This window comes from Solanum pennellii, chromosome 11 (genome assembly GCF_001406875.1).
Source record: "Solanum pennellii chromosome 11, SPENNV200".
Lineage (NCBI taxonomy): Eukaryota > Viridiplantae > Streptophyta > Magnoliopsida > Solanales > Solanaceae > Solanum > Solanum pennellii.
This window is the reverse complement of record NC_028647.1, coordinates 2553423-2573421: the sequence shown is the minus strand read 5'-3', so window position 1 is coordinate 2573421 and position 19999 is coordinate 2553423. Positions and strand designations below refer to the sequence as shown.

Below are 19999 nucleotides of genomic sequence, written 5' to 3'. Positions count from 1 at the left end.
TATTGCTCATTCACAAGTTTCAATATTTATTACTAAAACTGTTAGCTTTCAGTTTTTCAGAGTATCTACTTCATTGTGTGGCCTCTTGTTCCAACAACACAATGCAATTTCCAATCAACAAGCATGATTCATAATTCTATACAAGTATATGCATATGTTGTGAACCCAAACACATGTTTGGCGCCTACATTATGTGATAAAAGTTCAGGGATGTTAATTGTTCACTATCCTTCTGTATTAGTCTTCTATCTCCCTCTATTCTCAACGTATCATCCTGGTGCTCGCTCTAAAGCTCCAAAAGGAGAGGGGCACAATCTGGATGGAGTGTTGAGGATAAGACATCAACACTAAGCACGCTGCTGCAGAATTGGAGCTGTTAGATTAAAGTAACACTTGCTTATAAATGCAAGAGAGTAACTACATTCTGCAAATTTGTTTCTCGTAAGACTGGTGTCACGAGGCACACTCTCAATGCAGAAAGAGCAAGCAGACTAAAACGAACTTATTTCTTGGTTAGTTCCCACATACTTGTCTTATTGGATTGCAGTTATGAAGAAATGGTGACAATGTAAGTTGATTCAAAATACGCAACTTTAGAGCACAACTCCACTGCTTATAGTTGTATTATAGCATTACCAAGCTGCAGCAAAAGCAACAATTCAGCAAAGCTAAACGAACATTGGTTTCAAATGGATATAGAGATTCATATAGCCAAACACGCCTACTTAGGGATTGAGGCACAATTGTTACTGTAGTTGATGGTGGTTCCTTTTCTATCTTTATATAGACCTATCTCTCACTATCTAACAAAGAAAGGCTGAGGGCGGACGTCTAAACATCAGGGGTATGCTAATACTGGCGAGGTTAGGAACCCACTATAACACAACAGCCAAAAAAGAGGCCACCTTGATAGACTATTTCACTGTTAAGAGGAAAACACTCTCTTAAAAAAAGAAGAACTATCGTAATAAACTTTACATAAAAGACATTCTGGTGTCAACGAGGTTTCCAAGAGAAGTACATAAGAAATAATGGAGTATCCATATACACCGCCATACCCAATGGACTTGGAAATTCTCAAACGTTTCAGTTCGGATCAAGTCTCTAGAGAAGAACTCTGGATGTATTCAATAAGCCGTATCAAAGGAAGTCTGCATTATAGCAAAAAGATGAATTCTTGAAATTAATTCAGTTTCAGGAGAGTTCCAAGTGTGAAGACCTCCGAAGTAAATGCAGTTATAAAACTTACAAACAGATCCAACGAATCATGGTTACAATTTTGATTGCAAAAGAAAAGAGATTTAAATCTAATTTGGCTCGTAATCACTACCCTCCAAAACCACATATGAGTACTTCTATAATGCTACCATAATTTAGTTAAACATATATATAACATAACTCTCTGCACTTGGGATCTACTCAAACTCCAACGGAAGAGGAAAACAAACTAACAAAAGAACCACATTGTTCATAAAATGGAACTTTTACCAAGAAAAGCATTTTGTCAACAAGACACAAACTTAAAAGCTATATAAGTTTTATATTTCTACACAAACTACTATTTCGTTCCACAATCATCGATATGCAACATCATATTGATATTTATAATCGAGATCAAATAACACTCAACAATAACCAAAAGACTATAAAAGGAATGAAATTGTTCGAAATACCTTCACTTAACACCATCGAAAACCATTCCTCAACTTCGAAAACAAGCTTAAAAGCTCGAATTTTTCATCAAAAGAACTGTCAATCCTCCTCATCACTCTCATCACTAAAATAACCTTTTCTCTTCTCCTTCCTTGCTTCCTTCTTGAATTCGTCGTTATCTCCTTTCAATAACCTCTCCTCTGCTCCTCTATCCACTACAGAAGCCCAATTATCGTCAGCAAAACGAGCTCCTCCTTCATCATCCGCCTCGTCCTCCTCCTCGTCATCCTCCCACTCTCCACCCTTACCCTCATCACCCCTCTTTCCTCCACCACCACCACCACCCCTCCGCCCTTTCTTCGGTGGCTCAGGCCTTTCCCTTGGCCCAAACAGATTCTTCGGACACTCATACGATAAATGCCCTTCTTCCCCACATTCATAACACCTACTTTTATCCTTATAAACCTTCTTCCTAATAAATTCAGCTGCACGGCCATTATCAGAAGCAATTGACGCAGTTAGGGTTCGTCCATTCAGTAATTTTTTATCAATTCCTTTCACAGCTTTAATTGCATCTTCTCTAGAAATGAAAAGGACGAATGCTACCCCACGGCTCTTTCGAGTGACTCGATCTTTAACTACAGTTACCTTTGCAACCTTGCCGAAATTGGAGAAGATTGTATGGAGATCGGAATTTGTCAAGGTATAATCGAGATTACTCACGTAAACTGTTGATTTTGATGGAGCTAGTCCACCGCTGCCGCTGATTCCGCCGCCGCCGCCGTGAGAGGATTTTGAAATGGAAACGTTTTTGGATGTGACGGAAGACGACGACGGCGCCGGTGATGGTGCGGAGGAGTATCGGTAGTAAAAGGTGTCGTCTTCGTCGTCATCTTCGCTGTACTTTCTCTTCCTCGACATTTTTTTCTAAATTAAGAAAATTAAATTGGTATTAAAGTTAAACTATATATTATAATTAGATGAAAGTTAAAAATGTTTTCATTTTATTTTTAACAATTCAAACCTTAATAACAACATCAGAAAATAACAATATTACAACACTAGTAAAAAAAAATTAAAATTAATCTATCGTTTTTAACTATTCTAACTTAATTCATGACAAACAATGCGATAAACTCGAGTCAAATTGAATGAATATCAAATTATTCATATTATTCACAATATTAACTCAACGAACATATCTAATGTGCCTTAAAATACGATCGTGTTGTATTAGTCTTCTATCTCCCTCTATTCTCGACATATTATCCTGGTGCTCCAAAAGGAGAGGGAGGTAGCTACAGGCAGGGGCGAACCTACAGTGTAATTGGACGCTCTTCTTCGAAAAATTATACGATGTATTTAGACAAAATTTTATGTATTGGAGTACATATAATAATTTGGACACCTTAAGAACATCAATATAGTCTGGCCTAGTGGTTGGAATCGCAATTTGGTTGCGCGTGCGTGTGTGTGGTTGCTTGATTCCTAGCAGTTGTACTTTCTTTTTAACTATTCAAATATAATCAAATCCATCATGTATTAATAGAAGTTTGTCAATTAAATAACACTTAAAAGCATAATAAAACAAAAACAAAGAAATTTTTTTTCATAACAATACAATACATAATTACATAAAAATATGGGTTGCATACCAAATCCATTTTGGACAACCATACCTTAAATCCAAAATGAAAATGAAAAACTTAAAATCATCTAACATAAAAAATATCTAAAGAAATATATAAGTCATATCTTATACTGTTAAGTTTAACCATTGAACTATATTGTAAGAAAGCTTCTCTTGCTTCACTTTTAATTTCAGAATGAAGTCATTTGTTCTTCTCCCCAGTTAGCTTCTTGACGATACGTATTCATATCATAATCTAGGAAGAAGAAAAGAGAATAGTAGATGATAGAAAAAAAATGTGATGATATAGGAAGCAATAAACTGTATTTATAGTGATATTTGATTGTCTTTTCATCTACCAAAATTTTTTAATGGGGCACATTGAATCATGATAGATACATTTATTTTAGTTTCTAAATTCAAAGAATCACAAACTTTGAAGAGTTTCATACATTATGATTTTAGATAGATAAATTTATGTTAATTAAAAAATTTAAAAAACCACAAAATTCGGAGAGTTTCATACATTATTGTTTTCTATTCTAATTTAATTTAACCTATTTAATTATAATTATAAAATCATAACTAAAAAATTAAAGTGTAGTTTTTGGATTTCATATTATACCATTATGTAATTAAATTAAATATTAGTATTTTAAAATAAATTAATTTATTTTGATTTAATGGAGGGGCAAAATGGTAATCCAACTTTGAAGGTTGGAGCTTCGCACTTATAATAATAGTAGTTTCTGATAATGTGCGTTGCACGTTTGTCCCTTACTATCATTACAATTTTTTATTTATTTAGAAGTGAGTTATAAGGTATAGATATTGAAATTAACAATATTATTTTTACTATTTATTTTTTATTCATTAAAATAAATCATAAAATAGAATGGTGCATTTGCTATCAAACCAGAAATATGTGAATCATGATTGTAAAATATGTCTATGAATTCATGATAGAAAAATAATAATAAATGTATCTATGCCTTTAATGAAATAACAAAGTCGCGAGACAAATTTATCAGAAATATAAATTTCAATTACACATTTTGCATTTTCTATAAAGAACATAAACATCGAAGCTTAACGACAATACGATAAGATTGTCTTGAGAATGCAATTACTTGTGATAAGTCCATGGGACAATATATGAGTATATTTTATTGTATTTACATGAAATAAGCATATTTGTGTTAGTTTTTGATGATATGATGTTTCAGTATTTATGAAAAAATCATCACTCTATTCAAATAGTAAAAATAATTAATATCTTTTAGTTTTCAAATTCAATTTTTAATAAACAGAAAATAAATTAACAAAATAAAAAAAACAGACGAACCAATAATAACATTATAAACATGCTTGTGATGAGTCATATATAATTTGAAGGAAAAAATATTACAAATTCAAACTAAAGAGAAAATAATATCTAAGACATACTAAGATTAAAATATGTTCTCTAACTAAGATCTTAATCTTCAATCACCCAAAAATTAAATAGGAAAAGGAAAGACTCTTGTAAGAGAAATGATGATGTATACAATTTAAAAGCCTATATGTGAAAATAAAAGAATAAATATATTGCATAAAAAAAATTATAGCTGCGAAAAATACCATGTGTGATTCTTGAAGATAAAATTATTTTACTATTACAAGTAAATTATATACTTTCATCATATTTATTGTTGAAATTCCACCTTTTAAAAAATGAAAAACAAGCTAAGAAAAAAGTAAAAAGGGTAAAAAGGAACAAATAAAGACTAATAAAATAGAGAAAGGAAAAAACCCAGTGAATATCCTGATTGAAACTGCGTTATAGAAATACTCGGATAAATCAATATACCTTGAATTTCAAGAACACTTAAAATTGCATCACATATAAATCTAAGAAGAGGCATATTCTACAATAAGAGGGGGGGGGGTAGAAGAAAACAACAACAAAGAAATAGTGTTAAAAATTTGAAACCTTCCAGTTTAAAAAAAGAAAAATGATGAAGGGCAGGGGATGCTGGAGGACTATGAGATTTCTAGGAACACAAAATCAGTTTCTCACCGTTGTCGCTGTCGAGAAATCGCTGCAGACACCACACTTCATATGTTCTTCATGATTGTCTTAAAGTCTTCGATTTCTTAACTAAAATAGCGTTCCTATATCTTCCATACCTTTTGAAATGTATATGAAGATGAAATTATTTACTTAAAGATAAACATAGTTTCTTTATTTACCTGAAGAAAGTCATTATTCACTTGGAAAAAAGATTTATTACTTTCAATGGCCTTTTCGTTTACCTTATTCATGGTTATTTAAATGTAAGTTTAACTGTTGTCTTTTCAATTATCCTAATTATTGTAATTGAAGTGTGAATTTATTTTTCAGGTCATTAAAAATGAAAATATTATGCTTTTATTTTCATATAATGTTATATATATTCAAATAATGTTCAAGTGAAGGGCAAATTCGTAATTCAACTTTGAGATAAAGGACTTCCCACTTATAATATAATATGATATGATGATGATTAGTAACTGACCAAGAGATTTAATTTTTTTTGTAATTGTTTTTTAAAAAATATAAGTAAATTTTTTCCCTGGGTGTCTTTTTGATTTTCTTTTTTTACTTGACATTAAATTTTTTTTAGGTGAAACTTACAGAAAAAAATTAAAACTTTACGAGAATGTAAAAGTAAAAATGTTTCATTATTTTTAATTTTTTTTAAATCTCATTTGATTATGCTCTTCCTTCTTTGTGTCTCGTTGTTATTATCGTTATTGCCAAAAACTATTGAAGTATTAAAGCCTAAAAATTGTTTCTTTCTCGGATAAATTTTCTTCCTTGTTTCTCTCTCTTTTTTATTTTTCGTTTGATTGCTTTATATTAAATTAAATATGAACTCAGTAGAGCTAAGCAATATATATTTTGATTTTAAAATTTTTGGTACACTCATTTGTAAGAAAAGAATAATTACTTATTTAATTTTTGGACACCCTTCGTAGATGATGATGTATGACTGTGACTGTGTAGATAATCGGGATCAGATCCCTGGCTATTGGAGGGAGAATTGGATGCATGTGATGAAATACCATGGCTAGACATTATATCCACATCCTGATTGAGATGTGCTCTTACAAATTGAACAGATCCATGGCTACCGGAGGGATCCAATGATTGAGTATGCCTATGATAAAGTACCAATGCTAGGCAATTCATCGGCACCCTGATTGAACACTCTTCTTACAACGTGGAGAGACATGCGGATGAACCATGTCAAGCAAACCTAATAAATTAATTTTATATTTTATTAGATGCATTGCACATATATTTCTATTAGTTAGTGTCATGATTTTATATATAATTTCTCAATTAATATGTTAAATGATAAAAATAGATACTAAAGTATATTGAAAAATACAAGCTTCTAAGCATAATGAATATTAATCTTATGTTTTTATCTCCTTACATTTTCATTCAAAATGGATTTAATATTTATAAAGTTAAAATATAAATTAAGGTAGTTTTAATACTATTTATATAATAGTTACTTTATATTAAACATGCATACATGTTTCCCTATGATGTAAAAGAATACAATATTTCTTTAAAGTATTTTTTTAAAGAAAACATTTCACGGAATTTTTAATGATGTAAAAAAATACAATATTTCTTTAAAGTATTTTTTTTAAAGAAAACATTCCACAGAATTTTTAATGATGTAAAAGAATACAATATTTCTTTAAAGTATTTTTTTTTATAAATCATCCCACAAAATTTTTATATTTGATTTGAGATATATTTATCTACATATAATAATTTACATGCTTGTCCACCTGAAAAAGATAATGCAAAAGAAAAAAACCCCTCCTAATTGTGTTTAAATGCAAACCAATTAAATTAGTAGTGATATTACGTGGTTATTTGGTCTTTTCCCTTTGAGATATTGCTAGTAGAATTTCTTTCAACAATTATGGTGTAAGACATTTTATTAAGGCAATAAATATTTATAAAAATGGTGGAAACCATGTAAAATTATGATCCTATGATTGATTATAATGTAACTTTTCATTTAAGAGTTTTCCAGTAATATCATACATGTTTTATTATTTAATAATTAATAAATGATTTATACTATTATAATTTAGTGTAGAGGCAAATTGAAATCCAATTTTGCATTTTAAAGCTTCCTACTTTAGACATGTCCTCATAACAATGAATATGAATTATTAAAAGTCACATAATTTCTTTTAAAATTGTGTTTAAGTTACAATAAAAATATGAAAAGTGAAATGATTGATGTTTATAGTGTATAGTTAACTCATAAGAAGAAACTCTTTTTTATTTAGTCATCCCTCATTATAATTTCGATATATAAATTTTATATTTGTTTTGAAAGACGAAATAAAGTAGCAAAAACAAACATGGAGGCACTCTTGCCTTATGATCAACTCCTTAAAATGTTTCTCTAGTATTGTAAAATGAAATTAAACTAATTAATGTGCCTTTAAAATACGATTATAAATGTCTTTCTGACTTCAAATGTTTATCATGTCTCAGATACGATCCAGAAAGTTAATGTCATTGCTAGGTTCAAACATACACTGCGTAAAGAAAGTTTGGACAAACGTCATGAAATTTTTAGTCGTCGCCAAAGAGGCCACCTAACATCACGATGGAGCAACATTTACGGATATCTGAGAACCATGAAATGCATAATCAGAGATCATATTGAAGCAACCAAGTTTTCAGGTTCAGTCGTCTGCTGAGAAAGGGTGCCTCTAGTCCACCTCTTTAGCATCTCCAAGGCAGCTTTAGGCTGATCCATTGGAACCATGTGTCCAGCATCATGAACCTATAATGCCATTTGACCGAAAGACATTTAGCTCGAATATTTATCTATTATATATAAAACGAACAATAAGGTCGTTAATAGATGGATGCAGGGTCGATAAAGAAAGGCACCTTGAGGAAACTTAGAGGTCCGTGGCTTCTCAACAATCCTGCTTCAGAACCGTTAACTTCAAAGGGGACTTCGATAGATGCTACAAACTCTTTCTGACCTTTCCATTCCATGGCCTGAACCCATCTTGAGTTACCTGGTAAAGAAACGATTTTATGACACATCCAAACATTCATTTATTTTTGAAACTGTAACTCTCTGAACACGTATGTAAACAAATTTCCATTATCGAGCTAAAGGATAATCTGATGCATTACCAAGCCAGTTGCAAATAAGATCATATTCTCCAGCATAAACAAGCAGCTTTATTCCATCCTCGAGCAAGGTTGGAATTCCTACTTCGGAGTTCCTCATCCAGTCAACAAGCATTGCCTGGTACACAGTAGTACTACACGAGACAAACTCTATATCCTCAACGCCAAGAGCCTTTTTAACAGAGCGCAGATTCAGCATTTTCTCCATGTCTGAGAAGTCATAGCAGAGTCGTCCCTCACACTTCTTTCTGATGTCATAGTGCTGCAGATAAAAACTTAATTTATCAAAAAAAAGTTAACCAGTCATTTGTATTGACCATGTTTGGAAGGCATGTCGCAGGGTAATGTAACCCTCTGAGTAATTCAAAAGATCACCTTGAAGTGAAAGGATAACTATGCCGGTATCCCAAAACAAGTTGGGGTCGGCTGTATGAATAATTGAATATTGACCATGTTTCTCCCACTAAGATTCATCTTTGGCCAACATTACAATAGAAGTTCTCTATATTATTTATTGGCATAAAAATCTCTCACAACAATTTATAAAAGATAAACTTCTAGGATCATTTCTACTCTTTGTGAGGCTGCTGACACGCCTATTTCTCTATAAAGTACAGGATACGTGTAAGTTGTAACAAGCACTACAATTAAGAGAAAATGAATGGCAGACTGAAAACGGATAAAAACTTACATTAATGTCAACCCCAGCACTTGCACGGACAGCAGTAAATATAGAATTGCAAACAAAATAAGCCGCCAAGCAGGAGACTTTACCATCAGTGCCTAAAGAAGGAAAACAGACATAGAAACTGATAAGCAAAACAGAGTACAGAGAATTGATTTGCCTCGACTGAAAGAACATCCATTTATGTTGGGACAATCCCCCAGCCCCCTTTTTACCCCTTTTCACCCAGGGAAATCCCAAATGAGTCAAATGATATGGAGGAAAGAAAGAAAGTAAACAGGATGTACCACAAAGGTTTACTGCAACTTCACAAATTGGAATTAGTTTGTTGATACGATCATGAGTAGAGTTCGAAATTAATCCCATGTCCAATGCATAGTCGGTGTATGCAGGGTATTGTATTTTGGGATCTGTAAGCCCATTCCCAATGGCAAATCCCTGTTCAAATAGATCCAATGAAGTCAAGACATATGATTAAGGAAATAACAATACAACAGCTGGTGAAATGTGGTACCTTTAAGTTTATATGTGTTCCTTCTTTACCCTTATTTCCTTTGTGTACTCTTGCAGCAAAAGCAGGAATGTAGTGCCCAGCATATGATTCTCCGGTTATGTAGAAATCATTCTTTACAAGTTCTGGATGCTCCTCAAAGAATGCCTATATCATTATTAATGATCATATCAACACAAAAAAGTCAGCATTGTAATTGTCTTTGTTGCACATCTACTTAGAAAAATGTACTGTCTCCACCAAAAATGAAGAAACTAATAATCAAACCACAACAATCATTCAAAACTTGAAGAAGCAGACAAGTAGAGGAAAAAACACTAAAATCTGTAAACCTATGTTGTCAACTGATAATATGACGAAATATTCGACATGGAATTCATCTGAATACAGTGGGGTAAGGGCCAATAGGTAATTGTGTAGTGTCTTAAAGATAGTTAGGCCAAGTTCTGGTAAAACTTCCGGGTTAAAAGCTGTTATACATGCTAACTAAAAGCATGCAAGAGGGAAATAACTAACCAACAAGTCATCCAAAAGAAAATTCAGCAATCAGCTGCAAGTTCCAGTAAAAAACAAGGAACACCATTCCATGAAGAAGGTTACTGAATACTGCAAAAAGGTTGAGGGACAGGATGTGCTTGCAGGGGACCGCATTCTTGCCATTAATGCATTTGGAAGATAAAAGAACCTCAAATTATGATACTGCCTCTTTTTTTCGTGGGACCAGAACACATGCATCAAACACCTATAGGGCTAACTCATCAGCACAGTGTAAGGCTCGACTCCAAGGGTATAACATCTCTCCTATAATCTATACATGTAAGAGGTCATTAGTTCTTTAAGGCTTGGCTACTAGTGTTCAGACTTCAGAAACTGAGCCTTTTGAGCTCTTTGAAGAACCCATGTACACCAGTGTAACCCCTTTTTGAATCTCACACGTAGACTGGTGATCGACACGCAGACAAGAGAACTAACAAGCATAGCGCACTCGAAGAGTCCAAGCAGCTAACTAAAAGGGATCTCAGACACATCAATAAAATCCTTACTATCACCAGTACTTAAATTTTTCACCAGGAACCAATTCTAGACAGGTCAGCAGCGAGATAGAGGTGTCTTAGATCACCATAGCAACCCATCATTAGACCATACTAGGTGATGATAAATATATTATTATTAAAGAATTCTCCTACTAATTTCAGTCTTTTCTCCAACTCTTCCCATTGTTGCTCATAATAAGCATCATGACTCATGTCTATTTGTCAATATCACAACTTCAGCAAGATAGAAAATGTTTCATAAACGGATTCTTGAAAGAAGATCATAGGTGTTTGGTAATTGTTTATCATTCTTTCTGCACACTATCGAAGACAAAAATTTTATTAACAAAAAAAGGTCACAAGTGACTTTGTATCCCGGTTGTTTGTTTGTATCAGGATACTGAAGAAGTGATTTTACCCACAAGTACAGTTTCTCCATAATATAGAAAAGTTCATCACCCTATTTTGAATAGGTGGAATGTTTATCATCCTTTAGAAGCAGTATAAATTACCCAATGTAGCAAACCTTATAATAACATATCTGAAACCAGGAATTGATAGGTAAGAAAACATTTGGAAGCCATGGTGTCATCATAAGACTCTGATTTGAATGGAGGAATTCCACTGGAGTGTGTGCATATATAAATAAAAGGTTCCAAGTTGTCTTGGAGGTTTATTTTCAAACCTGAATAAAGTCATACAAGTCATCGCTAACGCATGCTTCAGTGTGACAGAGGTCACGTCTGTCAGAACTGTAACTGAAGCCAGTACCTGTAGGTTGGTCTACATAGATAAGGTTTGATACCTGCAGAATTAACATGCAAAAATAAATTAGTGTCCTTGAAGGACAAAAAGGAAATTCTAGTAACGAAAATGAACCAACTACTTTAATCTAAGAAACATGCAGAAAACTTCATCCTGTAAGACCGGCAATCAAAACTCAAACCACCAGCACCAAAACTGAAGTTCCTGTGGAACTTGAAATACATTCCTATCTGCAGTATCAAACTGCCAAGAAGGCAATTTAATTTCAAAGAGTAGAAGGAAGAAAGCAGACAGAAGTATGTCATCAGGGAAATGTAATTTATTTTCTTTTGAGAAGAAAAATGTTTGTTAACATAAGCTAGTTTCATGTACACGGTTCCCTCTTTACATGAGTACAAGCTTTTTTCTTTACGCACCACAAGATACAGCTGTTGACTGACAAGAAACTACTGAGACTGAAAAGCTACTTTCAAAGATAGTCAATACCTTGTCCCACCCATATTCATTCGGCACAAGAGACAAATTTTTTGAAATAGAAAAAGGTCCATTTTCATAGAAAAGGGCCAATTCACTACTGCAACCAGGCCCTCCACTCAACCAGATGACAACAGGGTCATCCTTACTTCCTCGTGATTCAAAGAAGAAATAGAACAACCTACAAATGGAAGATGACACAGTTAATAAATAAGAGACCACACAACAACAGGTAGCTGGTTGATAAGATAGACCAGAACATGACGATATAAAGCAGGATTTCTCAGGAGATGTACCTTTTAACAATTAATCACGAAGGAGAAATATTATAATGAAACAACCTGATGTACATCTCTAAGCACACTGAAGGTCTTAAAATATAATTGTCTTAGTAAAAATTAGTTGTAGTTATTAGCAATCTAACAGTAAACACATTTCTCCACAAAAGTTGCTAACACTGCTACTAGAAGATAAATATATGAACACAACAAAACATTTCTACATTAACCAATTGATCTACTAAATCTCTATCCCAAACTAGTTACATTTGGTTGTATGTATTTGTCTATACCAATTCACTCTACTTGGATCCATTTTCAGCTGTTCCATTCGAGTTACCAAAACATGATAAAGGAGCTTATACGAGGGTGTGGGACATAAGACTACACAGAACTTGCTACAGTCCTAACACACCAAAATGCAATCCAACACATGTTGGTGCAGGGAATAGGAGAAAGTAACCCCCTCCACCCACCCCTAAAAAACCCAAAAACTAGACCTTTATTGAATGCCTAAACCATGGAACCAAGCAAATTTCACCTTCATAAAGAAATGAATTAGGCGACCAGAACTGTACTCCCTATTTTCCTTTTTTTCCTGTAAGAATATGATACCTTGGTCTAACTCAACCCTAAAATCTAGCTCATTAATAGGGAGAATCACCCAAAACCATATAAGCAAACTTTACTCTATCACCCCCTTCATAGAGTGGACCAAAAGAACAAACTGGATAAACCTGGCTCTAATACCATGTAAAGATGCCAAAGTCAACTTCAAAAGTTAGCTCATGAGAAAAGGATTATCCGAATCCATATTAGCAGACTATCAGTCTATTGTGAGACTTTAATCCACTCTAACATTTTCCAACTTACATGACAATTTTCAATTTTGTCACATTTGAAAATGACTGCTATCATCTCAATATAACTGTCACACTCAACAAACTGTTCAAATCCATTCATCTATTCATAATAATCAAGTTTTAATATGATGTTTTACATATATCAAATCACCATTTACATCATTATTTTATTCCTTACATAATATAAACAAAACAACTCTTCATAAACTCCATATTAAATCAAACCACAACATAATATAAATCACCCTAGGGTTCCAGATATTACCTAGCAGCATGAGAATGCTTAATCTTATAATAACCAGCATGATGCCCCAAATCTTCAATTGTAACACTAGAATTCGCCAAATTAGGAAATGAGAATCGCTTCTCGACGATTCTAGAACCTTCATCGTCGGTCTGAAACGGATCCCTATCGACAATGTTATCCGATTCCTTAGGAAACAAATTGAGCTCCTGAATCAATTTCTCCGCTTGCTTCGTTGCGAACCTCGAAGGTAATACTGAAATCTTCGCTAATGAAAATGAAGGAAGAACAACAAGGAGAAGAAGAAGAAGAAGCTTCATTTGCGCCATGTTTGGGGTTTGAAGGTAAAGTGATTTTTGTGTGATTGATAAATATTGTTGAAAATATGGTTTTGCGTGCGAGAGAAGAGAGTGAGCTAACGATCCACGTAGAGTGCACACTTTCCAAGAAACTGCAAAAAAAGTTGGTTATACGTAGATTTTATTTCTAATTCTCGAAAGGTAAAAAGTTATTTTCAAAAGAGTCTCGCGGATTCAAGTGCATCAAACTCACGTAAAAGAAGAAACACATAGCGAAGGCGGGCAAGACAATATTCTATCCTAATACGACTTCGAGTCCTTCTTATCTAGAGTCGTGTTTTTATAATATGAAACTATGTAATCAGCTCCTCTTCCTGATATTTTTTCATTCTACCGCTAGTCTCTCGCACCTCTTTCCGTGGAGCTTTCTATGAACCTTCTCTTCACATGTCTAGATCATCTTAGTCTTGCTTTCCTCATCTCGTTCCCCACGGAGGTCATTCTCATCTTCCTTCGGATAGTCGTATTCTTAATTTTGTCCCTTTTAGTATGTCCGACCTATATATACATCTCAACATCCTTATCTCCGCAATATGTATCTTTTGAAATAATGAGTTTTTGACTGACCAACACTCTACTCCATAAAACAAGAATAATCCCGTCTAACTACTTGCCTTAAGTTTACATAGTATATTTTGTCACATAAGACTCCAAAGGCGAGACTACATTTTATCTAAAATGTCCCAAAATAATGCGTGATATTGTTATCGATGTCTTATTTTTAATTCTATAAACTACAAATTTTAATAGAAAAAAAGAAGAAAACAACTTCCAAAATTTGAAATGAAAATGCAAAATAAATTGTCATCCGGACAACTCAACCAAGGGACAAGTGCATATATACAATTTCTCTTAGTATTCTTCAATTTAATAGTTGTTTAAAATTAATATTTTGGCACTTACCATATAATTAACAAAAATGGACTAATTAATCACTTTTCTTAGTTCCCTATATATGTGCTCAACAATGATTACCATAATCCACACTTAATTAACTCTAATTGATAAATCTTCATATGGCTAAATCTCACATTTTCTCCTTGCTCTTATTCTGCTTCCTCCTCCTTGTAACAAAGGGTGAGTAAAAAAAAATCAATAATTTCTTTATTATTATTATAGAGGTGATAGATCAATATGAAAACATTAAGAATATTACGCGTAATTATCATTTATCAATCTACTAAAGTGTGTGATCGTCTCATATAAAAACTTAAAATGTTTGGGATAACACATTTTTTTACTTAATCATATCTTCAACACGCCAACGCCCCCTATGTGTGAAGGTAGAGTATTACTTAGGATTCAAATGAATTCAATAACTTTTGCTTTAGATTCTGTATTTATCGTAAAACTTGAATCAAGTAACTAAGACGAGCTACATGTTCTATATCTTTCAGAATCTATAAACTGCAAATTTCTAATTTCTGTTACACTGATAATGTGAACAAGCTCACACGAATCACGAATATATAAAATCTTGATTTATTTATTTTTTTTGTGTAGAGATAACAAGTGTGGAAGGTCAAGAATGCAAAAGGTATAGTGGTACATTTGGAGGGGCTTGTTTTATGCTTAGGTTTGGTGAGTGTCAAAACAAGTGCACCAAATTAGAAGGAGCTTTGCGTGGAGAATGTGAGAGCTATAAGTGTTATTGCATCTTTTGTTGATGAAAAATCGAACAGTTTGATGTATAAAATATTTCGTGTTAGTAGACTCCCAAAAAAAACTCTTGTTGATGAATAATGTAATTATATATTAGCTTGTTTGGCTTAAAAAAAATAAAGACCATCGTGTACCACTTTGTGTTATGTTTGAACAAAAACAAGTTGTGAAATGACAGTATTAAATAATTTATGTGCTACGAACCATTTCACGCCAAAACCTTGTTAATCTTCTCTGTATCGTTCTAATAAATTGGATATCGCCAAAAGTCAAAGCTTATTATAAAGTTCAAGACCGTCAACCCCAAGCTAGGATCAAAAGTTCAAGTCCGCCCATTTACAAGAACATTGAAGGTAATTTCCTGAACCATATATTATAAAACAGCAAAAATAATTGATAAGTTGGCCCAAAATTAGCTAATGGCCATAACTTATAAACATTGCACAAATTATTGAAAACAAAAGCTACTTAGGGATTATTAAGAATCTGCTTAAATAATTCAGTACTTATACATAACAATATTTGATACAACATGATTCAGATAGAGGACTTCGTTCGCCTGTTAATGTTACTAGGCAATGACTACAAATGGTACCACATAAAACGGAAGGTCCTATAAAGATCAATGGCTAGAAGAAGTTGAATGTCAAGCTAAATATCTTACGGGTCAAAGACTGTCGAAGATGCACAAGATTTCCAAATGTCTGCAAAATAATCTGCACAAGATACATAGATGAAGTTTGTCTTCATAAATATCTAGTCGAAAAGCCCCTCATCGTGCCAGATATCGACTAGAAAGTCGACCATTTCCTGTGAAAATACAGAAATTAATATTAAGCAAGGCAAATGATCATCATTCTTATGAAACAGCAATGGAGCAGACTTCTGACAAAATAATACTATAAATTTCAGGAATGCTTACTGTTAAAGGAATTCGCTCAGAAAAAGGGTCAGTTGTAGAGAGCAACTCTTCATAGGTCGTTGACCAACTGCATGAGAAATTCGTAGACATTTCAGGCTAGTGATAAGAAATAAGAACTGTAATGTAAGGTTTTGAGCCAAGTCAAAGGCAGAACATGTTTACTTAATTCATTTGCATACAATAAACCTAAACTGGTCTGGCCTTCCCTGGATCCCGCGCATAGCGGGACCTTAGTGCACAACACTCTCCTTTTTTATGACTGAGATAGGCCAATCCTTGGGACCAAACACAGCATCAGAACTCGGGGAATAATGGGTCCGTCCCTCTAGCTTTTATTGCCATAATATGTCTATATCATGTACTTGGAACATAATTAAGCAAGTCTAAAAGCTTAGTGAAACTTTTCCAGATCAACAAAACTCAGTATTTACCCTCATCCAGTCTCAATCATTCTCTATCTAAACCTCAGCGTTAAAGGCTCTTGAACTATAAACTCAAGTTTCTTGTCCTTGGATCATCCCTTTATCATAGTTTCTTTCTCTCTTAGAAGACACGTCAGAATACTTTTGGATCACTGGCCATGAACTAGTTTACGCTACAGAGATTAATTACTTTGTGTTAACCGGGCACATATTTGCACTAACATATTAAACTTGAGATATATGTCATGCCTTGTATGTGAGTGCAATAGGAATATATGCATTACAAGATGGCCAAGCACAGTGACAAAAATGCAAAAGCTCACCATTTGTTCACTCTAGAATAAATAAAGTATGTTCTGTTGGCCACTTTGATATGGTGAAATGTGTGCATTATAACATCTATTTCATGCTCTGCAGGTGAACTTACTTCCTCAAGAGAAACATAGGAAAGCAGTTGAGATTGAGAAATGACTACTGCATTAAATCATACGGATGTGCCAACAACAGAAGCTATGCCACATCAAGTACATTAAATCTCTCTCCCTAGCTTGTTGAAGTTTGATGCATTACAGCCCGTTATTAGACTAAAATAAGGATCAAATTTGACAAAAGGTAAAAATCTCAATGCACAATTGGAACATATGAAGTTGAAACCTATAGTTTCTTATCATATATTTTCCTTACTCTTTTGTCGGACAGCTATTTATTATGTTCATTACTGTTCTCTAAGTGCATAGCCACTAAACCACCTCTACAAGAATTCCTGACTGTCTACTAAACACCGTACCGCAGCAGCTAACTTAACATCCTTCTGGTATTTTTGGTGTATATGATAAAGTTTAGATGCAGACAGTACCAAGTTATCTTCCACTGTGCAGTAAAGATCAAGACTTCCACTCATCAGCATGTCTCTGGCAATTGAGGATTTCTCTGAGGGACTACCAAGAGCACTGACAAGTTCAGCTCTCATCTAAAACATAAAACATAAATAGGGACTCTTCTGAAGTTGATTTAAGCATAGTGTGGCGCAAAGTGTTACCTTATAATTGGGTCCTTCGGCGTCCTTTCTGACTTCCTTGATGCTTCTCCAACCCATTTTCTTCTGCTCTCATGCCAAGCAATAGCAGCTGCACCACAAACAAAACTATACTATATAAGTAACACAAGAAGAAGCACAAAGTCTAGCCTCATACAGTTTGATATAATTTTTCCTTGAAGCTGCCAAGATTATGGAGTCCGTTTATGTGAAAGAAGCTCTGGCCAATCTGAGCTTTCAGGTTGCTCGTTTCTACTTAGGTAGGTATAAAGGACGGTTATTGCTCTAACGAGTGGAGTTTTTGTGCTGAAGTGTATTAAAAGTGCAGAATTATTTCTTTCAATGTAAAGAACAAGAAGTCGGAAGATTATTGATGACCTCAAGCCACTGTCATATTGAAGATTTTGTTTAAAGAAAATGGACTTGGGGAGAGCTATGTCCTGTAAAAATACATGCGGAGACGAAGAGGACACCCTGTTTCTTGGATCTCTTCCTTTCAGTGTCTGTTAATAGTTATAAGTTGCTTAAATTATGATAAATGGGCAACAACAGTCTAGCTCTTGTGAACTTTTTGAGGTTTGAGGGAAGAGACATAACCGACTGACTGGTTGAGAGCGCTGGAAGCCGGGCATTAAAACAGGTTCGACACTCAACAAAAAAATGAATTTAGTCGAGATTGTTTCCTTAAAGTCATCCTGAGCCATAGCATAAACAGACCATGTTCACTAACAAGTGAAACTTCTTAACTAAAACAAAACAATTTTGCCTTGATCAGTTGAAGACGCTTGTTTCTAAATTCTCAAAAGGATCAGAAAACAAACCGTGATTGACAAATGCAGCAGGGCTTTTGTTAGTTTCTAGGGGCTTCTTTGTCTCTCTTGTAGATGTGTATCTTTCTACAGGCAGCTTCTCAATAAAACACGAATTTCCAGTATCTACTTCCATGGCCCTCGGAACTGAAAAATCATTCCCTGCCCGGAGATGAAAAAGCAATTGCCGACCTGCTCATTTATTAAAAGGTCTCTTTGAGATCCCATCAGAAGGTACTAGAAATGAATTGCTGAAAAGTCATGCATAGAATCATAGTCTGAATAAATCATACTGTAAATACAAAAAAAAAAAAAAACTTATTGCGGAAGAGAAATATAGATTATACCAAGTAAAAAAGGTGTATTACGAAATGTTAAGAAACCATGTAAAGACACTATACACTTGTACATGCTATTGCATCTTGAATTGCAACGAAATATTAATTGCTTCTGTTGAAAACCCAACCCGGATTTTATATTTTAATTCTGCTCGCCATTCTATTACACCAAAAAGGGGCCAATTATCACTTAAACCCTTGCAGGATTTACACCCGTTTGTTTCAACTTAGAGGAAGTCTTAATATGAATCGTTTATTTCCCGCCACTTCAGAACATATCTTCTTTTTTCCCTTCTACAACCATTTAGTTTCTCTTCACATAAGATTTCTGCGAACGTAACCTTCCAGCCTCCACCAAACAGCTACAACCACCATTCATCACCACAACTGGCAACCACCACTAGTAAACATTGCACAAATATCACCATTGACAGTACTACCACCATCGATCACCATGCAAAGAAAAAACAGTCTTAGCACTACCACAGGCAGCTAGATAATGTTTCCAGCAATATAGACAAGTAATAGCTAGACTATGTAGATGTCAGATACGATGGTTCCATAGACGAATCATGAGTAAGAGACTATCCAGTCAGTTTGAGCTTCTAAACTAGCGACATTGACATCCTTAAATGATTTACAATTGTTACCTTTTTTGATATACTTTAATGATCTACAATTGTTACCTTTTTTTATATAGAACGGAACTTCACACATGCCCTAGCTCAAAAGCTCTGCTGCACTGCAAAAGGCTTTCATCTAAACCAAACAAGCGAACAAACTTATAATTCTTTACATACATAATCTAAACATATAGTAGAAACATCAAATTGTCCCTTATCCACTAGCTACACTATATTGCATCCAAGTCAACTCAAAGTCAATAGGCCTAACTTGTGCCAATCCTTCTTACAACGCCAAATTACATCAATCTTCACAGAAATAGATTAATCTTAATAGCTCAGTTAATTGGCTTACTACCTGAATTTTCACTGGTGAGTATTTGATTTCCCACCTCGTAATCCCCTCCCCCTTTACCTTTACCCTTCCCCTCCCCTGCCCTCTTTGCCTTCCCCTTCCCCTTCCCCTTCCCCTTCCCCTG

The 19999-nt window shown here is 34.0% G+C and overlaps 3 protein-coding genes across 8 annotated transcripts in view; all 3 read right to left on the bottom strand.

Annotated features, from left to right (window-relative positions):
* Positions 1–85: 85 nt before the first annotated feature.
* On the bottom strand, positions 86–2594 carry LOC107003313 (U11/U12 small nuclear ribonucleoprotein 31 kDa protein). Of its 4 annotated transcripts, none has more exons than XM_015201622.2 (2): positions 1674–2594; positions 86–359 (listed from the first exon to the last, which is right to left on the bottom strand). In XM_015201622.2, the coding sequence occupies exon 1, from the start codon at positions 2572–2574 to the stop codon at positions 1753–1755; it is 822 nt and encodes a 273-aa protein (XP_015057108.1). In that variant the 5' UTR covers positions 2575–2594; the 3' UTR covers positions 86–359; positions 1674–1752. The 4 variants fall into 4 exon arrangements, with proteins under 4 accessions (XP_015057108.1, XP_027768561.1, XP_015057107.1 ...); XM_027912760.1 differs by having other exon boundaries at positions 86–356; XM_015201621.2 differs by lacking the exon at positions 86–359 and adding an exon at positions 376–640.
* A 5161-nt stretch (positions 2595–7755) lies between these two features.
* LOC107004891 (serine carboxypeptidase-like) lies at positions 7756–13795 on the bottom strand. Its single transcript, XM_015203292.2, has 9 exons — positions 13371–13795; positions 11977–12145; positions 11411–11530; positions 9695–9838; positions 9468–9618; positions 9187–9278; positions 8499–8757; positions 8244–8377; positions 7756–8133 (listed from the first exon to the last, which is right to left on the bottom strand). The coding sequence occupies exons 1-9, from the start codon at positions 13676–13678 to the stop codon at positions 8005–8007; spliced, it is 1506 nt and encodes a 501-aa protein (XP_015058778.1). The 5' UTR covers positions 13679–13795; the 3' UTR covers positions 7756–8004.
* Positions 13796–15818: 2023 nt separating this feature from the next.
* Positions 15819–19999, bottom strand: part of LOC107002830 — a 5341-nt gene continuing 1160 nt past the window's right edge. The window contains exons 2-7 of one of the 3 annotated variants that reach the window (XM_015201009.2): positions 19584–19656; positions 18572–18751; positions 17754–17841; positions 17571–17652; positions 16293–16359; positions 15819–16180 (exon numbers count right to left, since the gene is read on the bottom strand). In XM_015201009.2, coding sequence (XP_015056495.1) covers positions 16342–16359; positions 17571–17652; positions 17754–17841; positions 18572–18751; positions 19584–19614 — 399 coding nt within the window. In that variant the 5' untranslated portion in view covers positions 19615–19656 and the 3' untranslated portion in view covers positions 15819–16180; positions 16293–16341. The remainder of the gene's footprint in view (positions 16181–16292; positions 16360–17570; positions 17653–17753; positions 17842–18571; positions 18752–19583; positions 19657–19999) is intronic. The other 2 variants (XM_015201008.2, XM_015201010.2) reach the window with 2 other exon arrangements.

Coding starts and splice junctions, on each gene's coding strand:
- LOC107003313 (XM_015201622.2), bottom strand. CDS start 2,574: ATGTCGAGGAAGAGAAAGTACAGCGAAGATGACGACGAAGACGACACC.
- LOC107004891 (XM_015203292.2), bottom strand. CDS start 13,678: ATGGCGCAAATGAAGCTTCTTCTTCTTCTTCTCCTTGTTGTTCTTCCT. Junction 9,279..9,467: donor AGTTGCAGTAAACCTTTGTG/GTACATCCTGTT, acceptor TTCCTTCTTTAG/GCACTGATGGTAAAGTCTCC. Junction 8,758..9,186: donor GTGCTGGGGTTGACATTAAT/GTAAGTTTTTAT, acceptor TTTTATCTGCAG/CACTATGACATCAGAAAGAA.